This window comes from Juglans regia, chromosome 7, assembly GCF_001411555.2.
Source record: "Juglans regia cultivar Chandler chromosome 7, Walnut 2.0, whole genome shotgun sequence".
NCBI lineage: Eukaryota > Viridiplantae > Streptophyta > Magnoliopsida > Fagales > Juglandaceae > Juglans > Juglans regia.
The window spans coordinates 37,279,365-37,299,620 of NC_049907.1; the positions used below are offsets into that span (position 1 = coordinate 37,279,365).

Genomic DNA, 20,256 nt, shown 5'->3' on the forward strand with positions numbered 1-20,256 from the left:
TGGAATGCATGTCCCAAATCATAACTCTAGTTATGATATGTGCAAACAACTGCAGCATGTTAATAATATTTGCTGGAGAGGCAAATTAGGATTACCCACCAGCCTCTATACTCAATATGACTAGCTCATTCCTTAGATGTGCGGTTCATGGTTTTGTCCCCAGAACCCCGGGCGGGTTTCTAGTGGAAAACGAACAATAGTTAACAAATCAAGATGTTTCTTTCCCCTTGATAGTTAGTATTCGTTGCCCACATCAGAGAAAAACGAGAGAGTTCATGATACATATCTCAATAATGTCCAACAAACCTTTTTGGACATTAACAAGCAATTTGTGACTCTGCTTGAAGATAAGCTTTACTTAAACTTACTGACTAATGCTCTCCAGACATATACTAGCACAATACCTTCCTCGTCCACCACAAGTTAATTACAATAGTTTTGCATTTGATATTAATCAAAGAGCCCATAATAAAACACTGCTATACTCACATTGTTACACAATCGACTTCATCTAACATGTAAGCAATCAAAAACTTGACAACTTAAAAATGTAAATTGATATTTTTATTACATATGATTGTGCTAAAAAAATATGATAATTTGAAAGTTCAGAATCTAATTCCTCCTCCGTCTCCATGAATTCTAGAAGTGGTAGTAGCAATAGAGAAAAAGAATCCAAACCAAAGATTACAATATTGCAAGCAATTACAACTTCATAAATTGAATTAAGCTAGCACTTAATTTTCTTTGAAATTTTTTTTTACACAAGCGTAAATACGATGGATGTGCTTATCTACTTATCCGATACTTATCAAATTAAGGTAGAAGCACCAATCATCCAGAAAAACAACTCTAAACTTGGAAAGGCCATGGCCAATCCTTCAAGTCCTCTTCTTCAACTTTCTCATTTCTGTCAATGGAATTACCTCCAGACCCGTCTCCTTCCAACAAAGCATGGTATCTCAGCACGAATGCAAGTGTCAATACCACCCACTCCACGCAAAAGATCACCACGCAAAGCCCGCCAGCCAACTTTAAAATCACAGCTCCATCTTCCTCCCTAACATAAGATCTCAGATTTGCTAAAACATCTGTCGTCCTAGTAAAAATAAGCACCGAAACAGAGCCTTGAAATATTGCAGTCAAGAAACTGACCGCCATGTGGACCGCATACCATTTGTTAGACCCGGATGTGGGCACGGTGCAACCGCATATGGCTCCGGCAATCGTGAATGCATGTAAGAGAATGAGGAGAAATCCACATGTCGATGGGACTAAACGAAGAGATATGGTGAGGAAAATGCAACTAGAGGCTGCACCCAAGAGAATGTAGTTGCATAGGAGGAAGATTTTGTGGGTCTGGTAGTGAGATTGAGTCACAGAACAAGATGGGTTCTTATTGATCGAGAAACCCATTCACAAATCCAGTGATTGAAGTCAGAAGAAGGTGGGGTTATTGTAGGATTTCTGGAAGAGATTGAAGCATTAATGATGGAAAGATCAGAAGGAATGAGACTCCTTATATGAAGGTAGATGTGGGGGGGTAACGGTCTTATATTCAAATTTGGTTGCTGGGAGATTGAAATCCTTAGAGTCGTGCACAAACCACTACAAGTATCTAACGGCTAGTTCTCCCGTTACAAGTTTTGAACTGGAAATAGTTGGATCAAGACGTTGTTATTTTTCTTAACAGTAGAGCTCCAAATCATCAATAACGTTCTGGGGAAGAAAAATCAAACAAAAAGGGGCACAAATGCTACCGTTATAATGGGCATATTTGTAAAAGCAACACAATTATGCTGTTATATTAGGGAAATGATTCCACTTTTCCAGTTGGGGCCATCTCCTGTTGATCCTATCTTCTACCTATTACAAGGGTCATAAAGTAGAAACCATTTGAAGATTTTCTGCAATAATTTCTCTTGATTTCAGGTTTTTATTGAAAGAAAGGTATGTGGGGAGTGTACAGTGAGTCCTGGGCACATTTGCAGATGCCAAAATAAATGTGGTAAGAATATACCAAAATGTAAGAACATTACTCTCTAACATTGATAATAAAAATACCCACTTAGCAAAAACTAGAAGGATAAAAATACCCACACTAAACTCGGGAATTACAGCAGAGATACAACCTCTTCAATGTCTTTTTAAGGCATTTAAAGAGCCAAACTATTGGTTGAGAAACAGTCAATAAGGCACACGTTCTTACCAAGTTTCAATTCTTAAATCTCCCCTAGATAAATATGTTTATCACTACTACAAGATGCAATAATTGGTTCACTGGGATGAAAGACACACTCAGTAACTGATCCAGTGTGGCCAGGGAGCTTACGTCGAGAAGTCATATCCCATATGCAAACCATCCGATCTGAACTCCCTGCGGTGACTTTGCTTCCAACAGGTGACCAGCTACATTTCTGCAAGTTTTTCTCGAAGTTGTGTCGGTGCCCTTCCATTACCTTCACACATCGATTTTGCGGTGCATATGGACACATATCCCATATGCAGAGCTTACAGTCCATACCATTCGTAAGAAGATAAGAGCCATCAGGACTCAACTGCATACCTATTATCATATCTTGATGTCCGAGAAGAGTCATTGATACTTCACCTTTGCGCAAGTCCCAGACCTAGATGTCATTGTCGATACCACCTGTGAATATCTTGTTAGATGCATCTGAGAAACTGACAGCTGTGATTTGATATTTATCTGGAAATGTCTGAATGGCACCCCTCTGCCGCATATCCCACAGTTTGGCAGTTCCATCATCAAATCCGCTGACAACCAGTGGTGGCCCTCTCTGAGAAGGACAGCATGAATTCACACACGAGGAGTGCTCTGCCATTTTCTTTATTTGTTTCCCTGTTTCAACATCCCAAGCCCTCAGAGTTTTGTCAAGACTGGCTTCTTTTACCTGGGATCCATCAATAGTCCAATGTAGATCCAAAACTGCATTCTTGTGTCCTTTAAGAACCATGAAGTTCTTGCAACCCTCATGCACACTCCAAAGAAAAATTTCTGTCATGAGACCCAGATGCAGCGACTGTTCCTAATGGGTTGAACTTCATTGTGTATATGGCACTCTGGTGACCCATCAACAACATGATTGGCGATTCCAAACCTAAGTTCCACTGTTTCCTGTTTGGCCCAGGTGCTTGAGGACCACTATAGGGGACTGTAGACAAGGGGTGCTACCCGCACCATAAGATGGGGGGTAGCCCCCTCCCCGCCCCGCATGGGCCGAAGGTGGGGTTTTCACCCCCGACACCTGCCCCCGGTGTGCGGGGGCGGACACCCCATCCATCTGCCCGCCCAAATGGGCCATCAACTCAGAAGCTGTTTCTGGGCCCAAAATGCCCAGAAATTAACAAACAAAAAATATAAATAGCAAACAAAAATGAATTTACAATAATAAAATAACATACAAATTAAGAGAAAATGAACTATGAAGTACTACTCCTACCTAATAAATTAATAATAATAATTAACCTATTACAATAATACAAATTAAGAGAAAACAATTACAAAATTACAAACATAAAATGGACATTATATCAACATTACAAATAATTAAATCACTAAATACAACTGAATTAACTAGTAACTACTAAGTGAGCTGTTTGACATTTGGGACGAGTGGCCAAGGGTGGAATGATGTAATTAGAATTTAGTGTTGCCTACTATGAGTATGAGTCGAGAGATCATAAAATCTGAAACATTAACAATTTAATAAGAAGATAAATTAGAATTATAAATAAAACAAAAATTAAAATTACAAAGAACCATTAAAAATGAAAAAATTACAAACTAAAATCTGACTAACCAAAATGAGATGGGGATCAAGATGAGACATTAAGAATATATCATTTGAATTTTGGTCCTTGGGCTTGGGATTATGATTGAGGCTTGAGTTGCGCATATGACAGTAAGATTATAAAAACAATTAGATACCAAAAATTATATAAATACAAAACATAATTAAGAGACAATACAAATTGTACAAACCTATCATGGCAAATGGCAATGGTGAGTCGGGGTCCAACATGGTGAAGTCATACTGCAACGGATGTAGACGTCGTCTCATATATTGCTACAACAATTAAATTTGAAATTAATACCGATGAAATGAATATAAATAAAATAAATCAAAATAATAAAATGAAATCAACAATTACCAGATCCAGACTGATCACCACCATCCTCCTCATCGGCATCCTTGAAGCCAAGAACATCCGAAACATGAATTTCCGTCCCTTTGATCCAATTTTGCATACAAATCAATGCCTCCACAGTGGTAGCAGACAAAGAACTCCGGAATGGATCTAATATGCGCTCTCTGGTACTAAAAGCCGACTCTAATGCAATGGTACTATCAGGGATGGCCAAAATACTGTGGGCTATCTCTCTAAGGATGGGATATTTCATGGCATTGGTCTTCCACCATGCTAATATATTAAATTTTGCCGTATATGGGAGAAGACCCTCTGCCAATATCAGTCTACCTCTGACTTCGCCACTGTAGATTGACGGACTAGTAGGGGGTTCTGTGAGAAACTCTCAACCCACGTCAACCTACGCTTTTTCCCTGCCCCGGCTTCTGGAGGAGGCGGTGGGGTAGGTGTAGGTGTAGGTGCATTACCACCCTTAATCACGGTAAACTCATCAAACAATTTACCAAGGGTTTCTCTAACCATTGTCCCAATAAGCTCAGCACATGCAGCCCCATGCACAAGTCCCAAACAATATATCATGCCATCAATCTTGATCTGGGGGTCAAGAGCAACAGCCACATATAACAAAACATTTAGCCTAGTCAAATCCCCCCAATACTTGTCATATTTGACCTTCATCATCAATGTCATCTCTCGCATCCTAATATGGTCACCCCTACACATTTCATCCAATTCTTATTCCACCTTACATATTTGTTGACAAAAATCATTGGATGTAGGGTACAAAGAACTAGATAGTCTCAATGTGACCTCATATAAAAGTCTCAAAAAATCTACAAAAATAGCAACCACCTCCCAATCATCATCAATGGGCTTTCCTAATCCTCAATGCTCATCAAGATATTTGACATAATGAATGTCTTCATCACCCAATAATTCAAAAACTGTCTTATATTCTTGGGCCGCCTCCAACATCAAAAAGGTTGAATTACATCCTGTAGGAACATCAATACAAAGGCCCTTCTTGGATGTTATGCCAGCATTCCTTGCAGCAATGTTGAATTTCTTCAATCTAGCAGGAGAAGATCTCACAAATCTCACAACCATTCTGACTCGTGCAACCGAGGCATCAACATTTTTCAAGCCATTAGTCACAATTAAATTCAAAATATGTGCAGCACATTTAACATGCAAACAATCACCACCCAAGATTGTCTTATTATCCTCTCTAAGATAAGTCTTAAGATATTCCAATGCGACATCATTAGACGAGGTATTATCAATTGTAACCGTAAAACCCGTGCCAATCCACACTCCTTTATTGCGGTCTTCCCAACCGTCTCACCCTTGTGATCGGAAATTTGACAAAACTTCACAATCTTTTTGTATAGTGTCCAATCACAATCAATAAAATGCACAATCAAATACATGTAATTATAATTTTGGACGGATGTCCAAGTATCGGTAATGAGACAAACTACTTGACCCGCCAATTGGCCTCTCAACAAATCCTTCTCTTTCTTGTAATGTTTTTTAATATCATTTGCCACTGTGTGGCGAGAATGAAGATTAAATCTAGGTTCCAAGCAGTAAGAATATTCTTGAAATCCTTTCCCCTCCACAAACTGAAAAGGTAGTTCATCCATAATAATCATACGAGCTAACTTTCCTCTATACTCATTGGAATCATACTTGGTATAGTGACTGGGGTTCGTGGGGTTAGTGCCAAGTGTAGGGTTAGGTGGTGAAGTAGGGGTAGGAGAGCTATCACTAAAATTTAACAGAGTAGACATTCCCCAAAACAAGCAAAAAATCTGAAATGAAAACATAAACACAAAGGATTCACATTAAAAAAAAAGCAATTGAATGCACGTGTATGATCAATTCAATGCACATGTATGATCAATTATAAAAACTTTTTGGAAGGAAATTTTAGTAAATTTCATAAAAGTAGTAAACCCATATTAAAAAAGTTAAAAAATCTGAAATTTTAGTAGATTTCATAAAAGTGGTAAACCGATATCAAGGATTCACAAAAACACCACAAATTCACATCAACATCACAGATTCACAAAATGCAATGTATAAAAATCAACAACGGAAATGTTTGAATTTTGAAATAACATCTATATTTTCTCCTATTTCAAAATGCAATGGAAATTCAATTACATGCACTTAATTTTCCTTTAGTTTCTTAATTTCCAATGATTAAACGATACATAATGTGGTAATTAAGAAAAAACCGTATATAATTATAAGTTGCTAATGTTGGTGATTTAATTAATTTCTTTAAAAAAAAATGAGTCAAAATAGGTCCAGATTGTTTCTAAATAGTAAATACTGAGAAGATGGAATGAACAAAGTTTTTGGATAAGTCTCACAAAAAGCCATTATATATTCAAAGAACATGCTCTCTATCTTCCTTATTTCACATATTTATATACTTCTCAACATTTTAATAATATTTTTTCATGATAAGAAATTAAGGAAATTAATTAATTCATGTCTTATTATATAATACATATTGTTCTTTAAGAATATGGTACAATCCGAAACTCTAAAGGATAAGATTGAAACCCCTAAATTAATTTAGGCTTTCAGATTGGAAACGTAAACTAATTTAGGGTTCCAATCCAAAACACAAAATCACAACATCAAAGATTCAAAACACATGCACAATCAAATCTTCATAGCACACAGTTCACAAAGACACAATCATATCCTCTAACTCCTCCATTTAATCCCAACCTTCCTCTAATCTCCATAACTCAAAAAAAAAATTAAAGCTTCAAATTCAAGGCTCAAGCTGACTTACCTTCCGCAACGGAGATGCAAACTGATGGTGACAGCGTAAGCGTATGACGGACAGATTGTGATACCCCATATGATATGGATAAAGGTAGGTGGTATATAGAATCCCACATTGCTTGGAAAGGAGAAGTTCTTGCTCTTTATAAGGCTCCAATGGGGCTCTAATTGTATCATTGACTAGTCCTTTTAGAGTATAGACCATGTGGTTTGGGCCTTCCATTGGGGCGTTACAAATGATATCAGATATCCCAACCAGAAATGTGGGACTTGAGCCGTGCTACCTACAATGGACAGGTCCGACGAGGACGTCGGGAATTTAAGGGGGGTAGATTGTGATACCCCATATGATATGGATAAGGGTAGGTGGTGTATGGAATCTCACATTGCTTGGGAATGAGAAGTTCTTGCTCTTTATAAGGCTCCAATGGGGCTCCAATTGTATCATTGACTAGTCCTTTTGGAGTATAGACCATGTGGTTTGGGCCTTCCATTGGGGCGTTACACAGATGGACTGCGACGAAGATGAGAGAGAGTGAGAAGGGTTAGGGAAGAAGCAAGAAGGGGAGGGGAGGAAATCGGAGCAAGGCTGGGCCCCCTCGATCACCCGCCTCCGCTAGACGCCCCATATGCGGGCGGAGCCACCCGCCCAGCGGCGTGGATCCCCTGTCCCGCCCAGGCGAGGGCGGGGCGAACGGGGCCGGGCAGTGGGGTGCGGGGCCTTGCTGCCCACCACTACGGTAGACCATTCCATTGGCCTTGGACCAGCTGTAGACAAAGCATTTTCGCCCCACACTAGAACAACTTCCATCTTGTTTTCTACTTTCTTTAACAGGTGAAAAATCTAATCTCTATGAAGCTAATCCTTAGATAAAAACTGAACAAATTAGCCATCCATGTAAAGTAAAACAGGATGAAATGGCTTAACTGATTATCATGACTACAACCTATATAAGCTTGAATATTGAATTCCCGAACTCCACAATAATTTACAGAAGAATATTTGAAAACTAAAAGAAGACTCCCCCCCTTCCAACCCAAAAAAAAAATCCTCATTTGACCAACCCCATTTACATACAAATAAACTACTCTGATCTACACTTTGTTTTTTTGAGACAGAATCAACTATCACTGCTACTGTTTAACATCACACCAAGATGACAACAAAATCATTTTTATGATAATTCCATTTAATATAGCCATTAAATTCATGCATATTAATGACGGTATAGTTAACAACTAAAGGAATCAGAAAGCATTCAGATTCATCAAATTGTCACCAATGTTTATTCTTCTGTGTATAGCAGTATAGGTATGCCTCAAAGTTATCACGGCAAAAAAGACCATGTTTGAGTTTGATTGGTGCATGCAATCAAATCTAAACAAAATTGGCCCCAATGTTTACACTCCTATGAATAGGTATGCTATCTCATCTTGTGCTGTATAGTATGTACTAGGCAAGAGCCCATGGGAAACTCATTTCATGAAATTGGCTGCAAAATTTGACTTCATAACGGATACATATCTGCGCTATGCACATATCTACATTTCATGTCATATCCTCTCATTTCCACCACCTCTTTTACACGAGCGGAGAGAAAAAAGGAGGGGGGGGGGAGGCGATAAAAATCCGCCATAAGTGAGGTCATCAATAAAATTGGGATCTCATCCTCTTAAAAAAAATAAAAAGTACCAGCCTACGCATTTGGGGATTAGAGAGATGGGGAAGAGGGAGGAATAATTCATGAGTTACATATTTCTTTAAATCCTTAAGACAAGGTAAAACCTACCAAGATTAAGTATAAGTAGAATGTGATAAAGAGATGAAATGGAGATTAGGTTAAAGGTTGGATTCAAATCTTACTAATTCTTTATACTGAGTACAATTTGAACCTAAGATCTATTTTAACCATAGTCTTAATTAAGCTTCGCTTAGGTTAGGCAAAGTCTGAAGTGATTTTATGTTCGAGTAAAACCACTTGGGACACTATTGATATATGAATTTATTCAATATTTGCGCAAATACTTGGTTTTAGAATTTATTTCAAGATTATTGGAATTATTAGTCTGAAAAAGAAGTATGAAATTAAAATATTTCCTAACGGATGTTTGAACATAACAATTCATTATTAGGGAATCCTTTGTCTAATAACTGTGACAGTTCCTGACTCATTCTTTAAGTGAATAAATGAATACTTTTGTAAACTCGTGTAAAGAATGAATGATGATAAGTGAATAACCACAATACATTTGTAAACTCGTAATTGATATAAATGAATACTTTTTATGAATGTGTATGAGCGTCGCTTTTTCCTTTCCTTTTATTTTCTTCTGTGCGTGTGTAATCAGGTTTCAATAAATTGTAAAGAAAAAGGGGGGAAAAAAGGCATCTGATGCACTAAATATGAATTATACCTATAATCAGAATCCCTACTTCAGTTTCTTCTCTTCCCCGTGTTCAAGATAACCCATAATTTACTCAAAGAAATCCGCAAATCCAACGATTTTTCTTTTTATTTCCATAAGCTAACACATTACTTGGTAACCAAATGGACCACTAAGACATTAAAACATCCCAAGAAAGGAATTCCCAAATAATAAAAACACGCAAAGTGTCCGAACCCAATTTCCTGAAAGAAACGGAATAGTAAGCTGAATCAAGTTCGTCCATTGGAAACCAGCAGAGAAAACAATTAAGTTCAGAGATAGAAAAAATTTACGCGAAGCTCTGATTTTACGGAAGCAAACTAGAAAATGATTACAATATCGTACGACGCTAGGATACAGATAATTATAGGAAATGAGTTTACCTGGCGTAGATTTGCGATAAACCCACCCTCCTTCTTGTTCTTTTTAACCGAGCGGACTCAGCGTAGGGTTCTTCTTCCTTCGTTGGTGAGGGAGACAAATGATACAGATTTTAGCTATGATTTAACAAGACGACGTCGTCGTTTCATTATTTTGCACTGCATTTTCACTTTGTTTAGTTATAAAAAAATTTTATTTGCATGCGGACGAGAAAGACACATTTTTATAATCATTAATATATTATATGATCATACGTGATTTATAAAAATAAAATTTAAAAATATAAATATTACAAATCAAATAAATAGCATGAAATAATAAATATAATATAAATATTACAAATCAAATAAATAAGCACGAAATATTAAATATATTATTGTTATAAAATATTGTTACACGTATTAATTTTATCTTTATAATTATTCAAATTCACCGGCAAGTTTAGCCACTCATTTGTAACTTCTGAAAATAAAATTAAAAAAATAAAGCAAAAGGAGAGACGAAAGGAGAAGAGGAGACAAGTGGTCATTTTTAAGAAGTTGAATTTAAAATATTTATTTATAGCTCGTTTGGATATATAAATCATCTCATTTCATCTCATCTCATTATTATAATTTTTTAAAATTTTAATACAAAATATAATAAGTAAATCAATTTTTTTAAATTTTAAAATAATAATAATATTAAAAAATAATATTTTATTTAATTTATTTAAAATTATTACATTTCACTGTCCAAACAAAACCATATAAACTCTGAACATAACAATGATCCTTAGTTAATCTTGACTCTCTAAAACAATTATCAAATAATATTTTATAAAATATGAGGTGGCCTTTGATTTGGTCGAAAGAGTTGTATATAAAAGAAAACCACAATAGTGCGTAGAAAATCAAATAGAGTTTTTAAATAATTATATATGTGAAGACTCAATACTCAAACTTTTATGAAAGAGAGATTAGAAGTTATTTTGAATAGTTGATATGGTTTATAAATAGTAATAAAATTTGTGAGTTAAAATTTATGAATAATAGTAAAATAAATTGAGATGATCTCAACTCACTTCTAAATCCAAACGAAACTTAAATATGATTGATTATTAAATAACCATATTCATGGAGGATGACATGTCTTGTTGGATCATCCCTATCAAATCAAGACATGTCGGTCAATGCATGCTTAGATTTAATCTCGTTTGTTTTTGTAAATAAAATGAAAGTTAAAAATTGAATAAAATATTATTTTTATTTTGAAATTTGAAAATATTGAATTGTATATTTTATTTGTGTGAGAATTTGAAAAGGTTATAATGATTAGATGAGATGAGATGAAATGATATGAGATGAGTTGAGAAGTTTTGGAAAAACAAACGAGGCCTTGATATTTTATTTTGTTTTGAGTTTTTTTAAAATTATTTTGATTTTCGCTTCAGTTATGTATATAATTTTAGGCACAAATTATACTTGAATATTCACTCTAGTTTATCAAAAGAAATTAATTTAAATTTTAAAATTTTTACAATTTTAATAGTTGATATAAATATTATTTAAGTAAAATTATAAGTATAAATAATTAAAGCAAATTTAAAAAAAAATTATTTATTTCCGATTCCCATTGATTAATATTTTGATTAGAGAACTTAGCTTTCAGGCACCAAACTCATTGCAATCATCGCCATTGTTAAATCTTAAAAGCTATCGTTGTTAGACACAAAGTGAGAATAGAGACTCTCAAAGAGTCAAATTTAACTATCTTCCCAAAAAAGCCCCTAATCTATTTTCTGTAATACCCGCCATGCCCCTCGAGACAGACCCTCCTCCTCCATCCACGGCCACCGGCAGCAGCAGGGACTGGTTCTTCCCATCACCGGCCTACATCCACTCCCCTGTGAAACCCCAGAAAAATCCCCGGAAATTCACCACAAGCTCAAGAATCTCACGCCCCTACCCTCCCGATCCGAGGCCTCCCAGGATTTCGCCTTTCCGAGAGGTTCCCTCCTCCGACCCGACGCCGGAAAAGGACTTAAACTATGCCGGGATTCGCCGGAGAGTGGACCTCGCTCGAAGGAGAGAGATTCGGTCGAAACCGAACGAAAATGGCGCCGCTTCTGGACGGAAGTCCGAAGTTACGGGCGTTTCGGGGACTAAGCCGGCCTCAAGCTGCATTTCGGCGGAGAAAGAGTCTACTTCCAAGAATTTTATCGGGTCTTCTTGTCGAGGGTTGAAAATTCGGTGGAAAACGGCCATCTTAGCAGCCGTAGTGCTCCCTCTCTCTCTCTCTCTCTCTCTCGCACATCAATGGTTAGTTCTATGGCTGACAATTGTGTCTGTGTTTATATGTAGATTTTGATTACAGTATTCTCCTCACTTTTGCACAGAAACTTCTCATTACAGAACCAAGTCAATGAGCTGCAGGTATATAACACTTCAAAGCTTCATTTTTTAAAATTTATCTGCTAAAAGTTGGTTTGAGTTTTTTTTTCGTTTACGTTGCTTTCTGTCATAATTGTTACGGTGTTCAAAACACTCTCCAAGATCAGGAATTCAATGCAGCAGAAGTTTATGAGTACTAGAACATCCTGCTATTTATTATTATTTGGTTCTTTTTGGTAAACCATATTTATTCCATGTTTCCCTCATTATAGCCAAGAGGAATATTGCTTATAGTCTTCAAACAACACTTGGGTCTAAGCTTGTGATTTCAACATGCTAACTTCTACATGTGTACATTTGTGATCTCAACAAGCTTAAAAAATAAAGTCCTTTGCCATAACAGGAGACTTAAAGCACCCCCCCATCTTTTCCTTTTATATTGAAGTGATCTCAAAGCAATCAGGTCTGAAACTTGTTTGAGATCGATTTGTATAATTAAGACCTTAATAATTGGGACTTAGTTTCTCTTATTAAAAAACTAATTGGAATTTAGTTTCTGCTTGCAGGACCAGATCTCCAAATGCAATATCTCTTTTGATGCTACCAATTCCATTAAACAGGAGAGTGATCATCATCTAAGCAAAAACTTGAAAATTTTATCACTCGTGCTCTCTGTCACAATTTTATCCACCCCTCTTCTTATTTTCAAGTACATTGACCATGTCTCTAAATCAAGATCACTGGACAATGTTTCGGAAGAAGTTTCTCTTAGCAAACAACTAGCCTATCGGGTGGATGCGTTTTTATCAGTCCATCCATATGCTAAGCCATTGGCCTTGCTAGTTGCAACTCTATTACTTATATGCCTTGGGGGATTGTCACTTTTTGGAGTGACGGATGGTAGCTTAGCGGAATGCCTTTGGTTATCATGGACGTATGTAGCTGATTCGGGAAACCACACTGACTCTGAAGGTATTGGTTGGAGGCTAGTTTCAGTTTCCATTAGCTTTGGTGGGATGCTTATTTTTGCAATGATGCTTGGACTTGTTTCTGATTCAATTTCCGAAAAGCTTGACTCACTGAGGAAAGGAAGAAGTGAGGTGGTAGAACAAAATCACACTTTGATTCTTGGGTGGAGTGATAAATTGGTAAGGTTCTGATTTCACAGTTCATTATATGAAGGCATCTGAATGTCTTCATTTTGTTGATAAAAATGAATTATTTAATATTATTCCATGCTTTATGGAAATGTATTCTACTTCTTTTGTTATTTGTGTGTCTTACCATCACCATAAATGCCATTGTGGACCCAGGGATCACTACTTAATCAACTTGCTATAGCCAATGAGAGTTTGGGCGGAGGAATTGTTGTGGTGATGGCTGAGCGAGACAAAGAGGAAATGGAACTTGACATTGGTAAAATGGAATTCAATTTCAAAGGAACATCGGTTATATGTAGAAGTGGGAGCCCTCTGATTCTAGCTGACCTGAAAAAGGTCTGCCTGCTTCCTCTATTGTTTTGTTTACATATAATGCTTATGAGTTTTCAATGTAATATCTGGTTATGTTCTACCCCTTCCTGAAAAAGCTTGCTGATTGATCTCAAGGACAGAGTTGAATCAGTAAAGAGCTCATATTGGTTGGAGTACAACGTACTGAGTTCTGCCCAAAGTGTTTAATCCAAAATGTATTCTTGGCAAAAGCATATAGAGCCCTCCTTACATAAATTTTGGTTTTGTATGGATCCTTTTTTACGGTTTTGGGGGGGGGGGGGAAGAAAAAAGTTACAACTCTGTTTTTAGCTACCCTTGCCTCCGGGGTTGTGTCTCTTGAGCAGTTCTTGTACCTGGCTTTTGTTTTCGTTTCAGATATACAAAGCGATGCAGCCTCACAGTCATGGAACATGCTATTCTTTCTTTGTTGGATTAGAATTACATGATGCTTAAACCCTTTCTAGCCTTTGTATTCAGTATTTATTTCGCTGACACCTTTTATTTCATAGGTATCCGTCTCCAAGGCCCGTGCAATCATTGTCCTTGCTGAAGATGGAAATGCTGATCAGGTATACTTAATACTTCAGTGAAGGCATTGACATTCTGTATGATTGATACAGAATTAAATTGCAATTAATTAACATTTGATTTGATATAGAGTGATGCTCGTGCACTTAGAACAGTGTTAAGTCTAACTGGAGTTAAAGAAGGACTTAGAGGACATATAGTTGTTGAACTTGGTGATCTTGACAACGAGGTCCTCGTTAAACTTGTTGGTGGAGATCTTGTAGAAACTGTTGTGGCTCATGATGTAATAGGTCGCTTGATGATTCAATGTGCTCGGCAGCCAGGACTTGCACAGGTCAATTTCCATTACTTTCAACTTCAACATCTTTTAAGTGTATCTTCTAGATTTTTCTTATATTGGATATCATTTCCTGCCATGAATTATCATGTTATGCAAATAAGATCCATAATTAGATTCGTCTAATTATTGTGTGGTATATGTGTACTATTCTTCGCCTGTTGGGCTGGTTTTTTGACAGATCTGGGAAGACATACTTGGGTTTGAAAATTGTGAGTTCTACATCAAAAGATGGCCTCAGTTGGATGGCATGCAATTTGAGGATATCTTAATCAGTTTTCCTGATGCCATTCCTTGTGGAATCAAGGTTGCATCACGGGGTGGTAAAATTATTCTGAATCCTGATGATTCTTATGTTCTACAAGAAGGTGATGAAATTCTTGTTATAGCTGAGGATGATGACACCTATTCTCCAGCAACATTGCCTACGGTACTTTCATTCTCCTTGGACCATATAGATTTTAAATAAGTTGCATGTTTCTATTTTTCATTTGATGGCATTTATGGGTAAATTTCATTGTTAGAGACTTCCCTTCTCCTTGTCCACGGCAGGTGACATTCAGGCCCTCCAATTGGAAAGGGGGAAGAAGGAATAAAAAGGCAGAAGAAAAAAGTGAACGTGTGAATTAGGAAAACTTTCTCGTGACTTGGCTAGGATATGTAGTCTGTACTTGACTTAGTAGTCATAATTCCATCAGGGCAAGCATCAGCATCTCTTGGAAAATACTATATATGCTCCAGTATGCCTTGATATTTTCATATTACATTTAGCTGTTTGCTTCATAGTATCAAGTGAAATTGTCCATTTAACTGCACTGAAACAGCTGTGGTAATTGTACTTCCTACAGAATATAGTGTTCTTTAGGGTTGGCTACTGGCTAGGTCTAGGTTCAAATCCTATGAATTTCATTCCTCTTTCATAAAATGGAATCTTTGGTTAGTAGCTGATCTTTTCCTCTTAAAAGGGTTTTTAAGATCACACAGATATTTAGCATGTATGGGGGGGAAGATAATTATATGCATTATAAATATATCTTCACCAAAAGGTTTTACCATGGATATGTTGCGAGTGTTTGTTGTTCTGGACCATCAAATTGAAGAGCCAGATCAAAATCTAAACAAATTAGATTGCTCCACAAGGACTAAAGAACTTTTGAATGCATTTGAAGAATAGGTTTATACAAATCGCGTGATAATAAAATTCTTATTAATTATCAGAAAAAGGTTTAGACAAATCCATCTGCCTTACCATTTAAATTGTAAAATCGCGTGGGTTGTCCCTGCTTTATCTCCTAGGCTTTGGTGCACAATGCTGTGGGACCTGGTGCACTGTGTATGGTATAATAGAGAATCGGAGACATCACTGTACTCTGACAGTGGTGTACATTGTCATATAACAGAGGTAGTCACCTTCATGCTACTTATTAGGGGGAACTAAAATTCGTTAGAAGAATTTGATTATGCATGTTGATGTGATTTAACAAACCAAATAAAGCAGAAAAGAGAATAAGTTACCATGGCTGTTAGACCAAATGACGTCTCTCCAATAAATGAGCAATGTAGGATGAAGTTATAGGCTTGGTCCAAGACTAGTGCATGAGTTATATTTACCTGTTAAATAAAGGAAAAGTCACAGTTAGGTCAGTTGGACTAAAAAGTTCTAGTAAAATAATAATATTAAACCAAGATAAAACTTACAAAAGTATAATCAATTTGATCATTCAGGTCAAAGAAGCATCACTCATACATATTTCACGACCAACAAGAAAGCCACAGAAGATTCTACTTTGTGGATGGAGAAGGGACGTTGATGATATGATTGTGGTAAGTCCTTTCTACTGAAGCCCCTAATCCCTCCTTTTTGCCTGAATGCTGCAGGTTTGGAGAGGTAGTCTTCCAAAAGACTTTGTCATTCCAAAAACTGCAGAAAGGATACTTTTTTGCGGTTGGCGGCGAGATATGGAGGATATGATTCTGGTAATGATATGAGAAATCTGCTGCCATGATCCCAATGTTGTTGGGTGCATTTCCTGGTGTAAACAAAATGGTGGTAGCCATGTTTTATTTCCTGGTGTAAACAAAATGGTGGTAGCCGTGTCAAAAACATTTTTGTGTCTACATAACTAAATTTTATTGCGCACTTATAATTAGCTTCTACCAGCTTCCACTACATTGAACTGCTATATCCTTTTTCATGCTACAGTATAAAATAGAAATACTCACTGGAAGATTGTCATTTCTTCGTCTATATTATTTAGGTATTGGATGCATTTCTAGCTCCTGGTTCAGAGCTTTGGATGTTCAATGATGTTCTTGAGAAGGAGAGGGAAAAGAAGCTTATTGATGGTGGTCTTGACATCAACCGGTTGATGAATATATCCTTGGTTAATCGAGAGGGAAATGCTGTAATACGGCGTCACTTGGAAAGCCTCCCCCTTCAATCTTTTGATTCAGTAAGTAGCATGAAATTTTAGTTTTAAGAATTTGCTATGTGGTGTCCTCAGGGCACCACCAGATAGATCTCCTGTGGGAAAGAATCTGGTGGATGAGTTTGACCATCTGAGTTGCGATCCCAGAAATGTGCCATAATTTTACCCTGTGAACTGTAGTATATCAGTTAGTGAGAATCATAAACTAGGTTACATATTTATGGCTGGATATATATGCTACCATATGTGAGTCTTGTAAAGGGTATTTGTAAGTGATGTGTGAAGATACTTATGTATGAACATGCCCTAGTCACATGCTTGACAATATTTTGATGTAGTTCCTGATCTGTGCAGATATTAATTCTGGCCGATGAATCTGTGGAAGATTCAGCAATTCAAGCTGATTCCAGATCTCTTGCCACGTTACTGTTAATTCGTGACATTCAGGTAGTTGGCTTAAAATTCACTCTTTTAAGTGGACCTTAGTGAAACTATTAAAACTATCAACTCTTTAATATTGTTTCTCTTAATTTTAATATTCCTTTTAGGGTGTTTATCAGTTGTTCTGATTCTGTTGATCGAGTCTACTTTTACCTGGTTGCACTTTAGACTTGGCTCTTCATATTTTGATCCTATTATCCCTCATCTCGTTGTGCAAAACACACACACACCAACGTTGGCAAACTAAAGTAAATGCAAACACGATCAATCACATAACACACAATATACGTGGTTCGGCAAATTGCCTACGTCCATAGAGCTGCAGAAATCTTATTAACCAAAGGAGATTGCAATCACTCAATCTCAACTCACACTCTCTAGGGTTTTTTGCTCTCACACAATATGCACTCACTTGACAATTGTTCTCACTAAAAAATATGTTGAAAGTCATACAAAACAAGTCTAATATAACATATTTATAGCAAACAGTGCTGAAAATCCTAATCTGGCAAAAATTGCGTTCTTCGCTCAAGCAGCATATCAAGCGCGTCTTGAGCAAACAACCAATGAACATTGGCTCGAATAGGGTGTCAAGCGTGGCTTGAGCGAACACTAGAGTTTGTGTCTCGCTCGAGCCCACTGTCAAGCGCACCTCGAGCGAACTCACGGGTTGAGCTTCGCTTGAGCCCACTGTCGAGCGCATGTCGAGCGAACTCATTGTTCCTCGATTTTCTGCTCGCAAACCAATCTCCACATGCAACCCAGCACATCTAAAAAGCTTTCTGCATGCTGAGTTTTTTGGATAAATTTCCCTAGCATTCTCTTGGCCATATTTGAGATTTCGACCTCGTTTGGTTACACAAACCATCTCATATCATCTAAGCATTAAAACTTTCCCAAACTCCCACATAAAATATAATAAACAATTCAACTTTTTCAAATCTCAAAACAAAAATAATATTAAAAAATTATATTGTAATAATATTTTATTCAAGTTTCATCTCATTTCATCTGTATAACGAAACGAGGCCTAAGAATAGGCTAAGATTCGAATAGAAGTTTCTCACTTGCACAATTAAGATTGGTTCATAAGAGCATTGGTGGAGAGTATATAAAAGTGCTTGGCCTTGAGATTGAGTTATCGTTCATATATTCACCCTTTCATTGATTCTGACAACTTTTTTGTTTCTCGGGTTTTTGCAGGCAAAACGTCTCCCATACAGAGATGCCATGGTAACCCAAGTTCATAGAGGAAGCTCCTCACAAGGCTCTTGGATAGGAGAAATGCAGCAAGCTTCTGATAAATCAGTTATAATCAGTGAAATTCTGGACCCAAGAACGAAAAACCTATTATCCATGTCGAAGATCAGTGACTATGTTTTATCAAATGAACTTGTCAGCATGGCACTCGCCATGGTTGCAGAGGATCGACAAATAAATGATGTATTAGAAGAGCTCTTTGCAGAGGAGGTAGTCTTCCTTTCAATGATAATGAGAAACACACATATAGCATGTAGCAAGCATTTGATGAAAGCACACAAAACATTCATTTTGTTCCCACGTTACATATATGGCAATAATTCACAAAAAACCTCACACCTAAGCACTTGCTTATTTGATCAGTCATATATGCTTTGGCTTTTATCAGGGAAATGAGATGCATATAAGGCAAGCAGATCTCTATCTTCGTGATGGGGAGGAATTGAGTTTCTATGAGATACTCTTACGAGCCCGGCAGAGGAGGGAGATTGTGATTGGTTACCGATTAGCTAATTCTGAGAGAGCTGTCATCAATCCTCCTGCTAAAGGGGAGAGACGAAGGTGGTCAATGAAAGATGTTTTTGTGGTAATTGCCGAGAAGGATTAAGTCACAAACCAGGTTTCATTGGTAAGAATGAAATTTGTTCATAATCAGGAAAGGATTGAAGATCTTAGACTCCAAAGTAATTGAGATTCTAAATCTACAAACGGCTTGCAATTTAGGGAAAACAACAACGATTCCATCTAAATGATCTCATAAATCAACCATGGAATTTTGATAAATGGTCCAGGTAGGTCTTCTGATCAGATGGAAAGCTCAGTAGCTCAAATTTAATGTCTGCCTCTCCTCGCAATTCCACAAATCATAGTGATTGCTTTGGTCAAAGCCGTATGGCATCCATCTCTATGCCATTGATGTAAATGAAGTTGAAAACAATGACTTTTCCCCTTAAAACTGCCTGCAAATGGGTTAAGGGTTTTTGAATCCCACATATGTACGGTAACCTTTATGTTTATGATTGTAAATGGGTTGAACGGCTTAGACCGAGTCAATAACTTGAAGCAACAGGAGTTATTTTGGGTTCACATTTCATGTGGGCCAGATTGTGAGTGGAATAAACTTCAGAGAGATTGAAATCAGATTGAACAAAGTGAATGGGATCAAACGGGTGAGATTGTAAAAGACATTCTGGATGAAAAATTTGAAAAAAAATAATGCTATTATGTCGCTTCATTTTGACCGCTCATGCATTTAATTTTTTTTTTTTAGTTACTGATTAAGAAAGTCACTATTAATGTATGGAAAATGCTAGGGAGCCTAATTTGGACTCCCATTTGCTTTTCCCGTCAGATGTGGGAAGACCAATTGGCCTTTTCATCCTCTCTTTTCTTTTCTTTTCTTTTTCTCTCCCTCACCTAGATCTCTCTCACGCCGCGTCTCCCCTGTGCCTTGTGAAACTCATTCTCCGTCTCCCATCTCTCTCGCGTCTCCATCTCTGTGTCCATCTCCCTTGCCTAGTGAACCCGTCTCCCCTACTTGCCGATCACTGCCTAGTTCTTCCCAAGGTAAGATGACGATGCACATTTTTTTCTAAGTTTTGTTTTCT

At 37.1% G+C, this 20,256-nt stretch overlaps 2 protein-coding genes and 1 pseudogene across 3 annotated transcripts; 1 reads left to right on the forward strand and 2 right to left on the reverse strand.

Annotated features, from left to right (window-relative positions):
- Positions 1–534: 534 nt before the first annotated feature.
- LOC109000353 lies at positions 535–1,545 on the reverse strand. Its single transcript, XM_035692184.1, has one exon. The coding sequence runs from the start codon at positions 1,414–1,416 to the stop codon at positions 853–855; it is 564 nt and encodes a 187-aa protein (XP_035548077.1). The 5' UTR covers positions 1,417–1,545; the 3' UTR covers positions 535–852.
- A 417-nt stretch (positions 1,546–1,962) lies between these two features.
- LOC109000355 lies at positions 1,963–8,551 on the reverse strand (annotated as a pseudogene).
- Positions 8,552–11,478: 2,927 nt separating this feature from the next.
- LOC109000356 (ion channel CASTOR-like) lies at positions 11,479–19,789 on the forward strand. 2 transcript variants are annotated; one of them, XM_018977189.2, is made up of 12 exons: positions 11,479–12,045; positions 12,132–12,203; positions 12,728–13,309; positions 13,475–13,657; positions 14,164–14,223; positions 14,313–14,516; positions 14,701–14,949; positions 16,245–16,343; positions 16,778–16,972; positions 17,303–17,395; positions 18,593–18,859; positions 19,038–19,789. In XM_018977189.2, exons 1-12 carry the CDS (start codon positions 11,584–11,586, stop codon positions 19,254–19,256), a joined length of 2,685 nt encoding a protein of 894 aa, XP_018832734.1. In that variant the 5' UTR covers positions 11,479–11,583; the 3' UTR covers positions 19,257–19,789. The 2 variants fall into 2 exon arrangements, with proteins under 2 accessions (XP_018832734.1, XP_035548538.1); XM_035692645.1 differs by lacking the exon at positions 16,245–16,343 and adding an exon at positions 16,398–16,496.
- The last annotated feature ends 467 nt before the right edge of the window (positions 19,790–20,256 follow it).

Coding starts and splice junctions, on each gene's coding strand:
- LOC109000356 (XM_018977189.2), top strand. CDS start 11,584: ATGCCCCTCGAGACAGACCCTCCTCCTCCATCCACGGCCACCGGCAGC. Junction 12,204..12,727: donor ACCAAGTCAATGAGCTGCAG/GTATATAACACT, acceptor TTCTGCTTGCAG/GACCAGATCTCCAAATGCAA. Junction 18,860..19,037: donor AAGAGCTCTTTGCAGAGGAG/GTAGTCTTCCTT, acceptor GGCTTTTATCAG/GGAAATGAGATGCATATAAG.
- LOC109000353 (XM_035692184.1), bottom strand. CDS start 1,416: ATGGGTTTCTCGATCAATAAGAACCCATCTTGTTCTGTGACTCAATCT.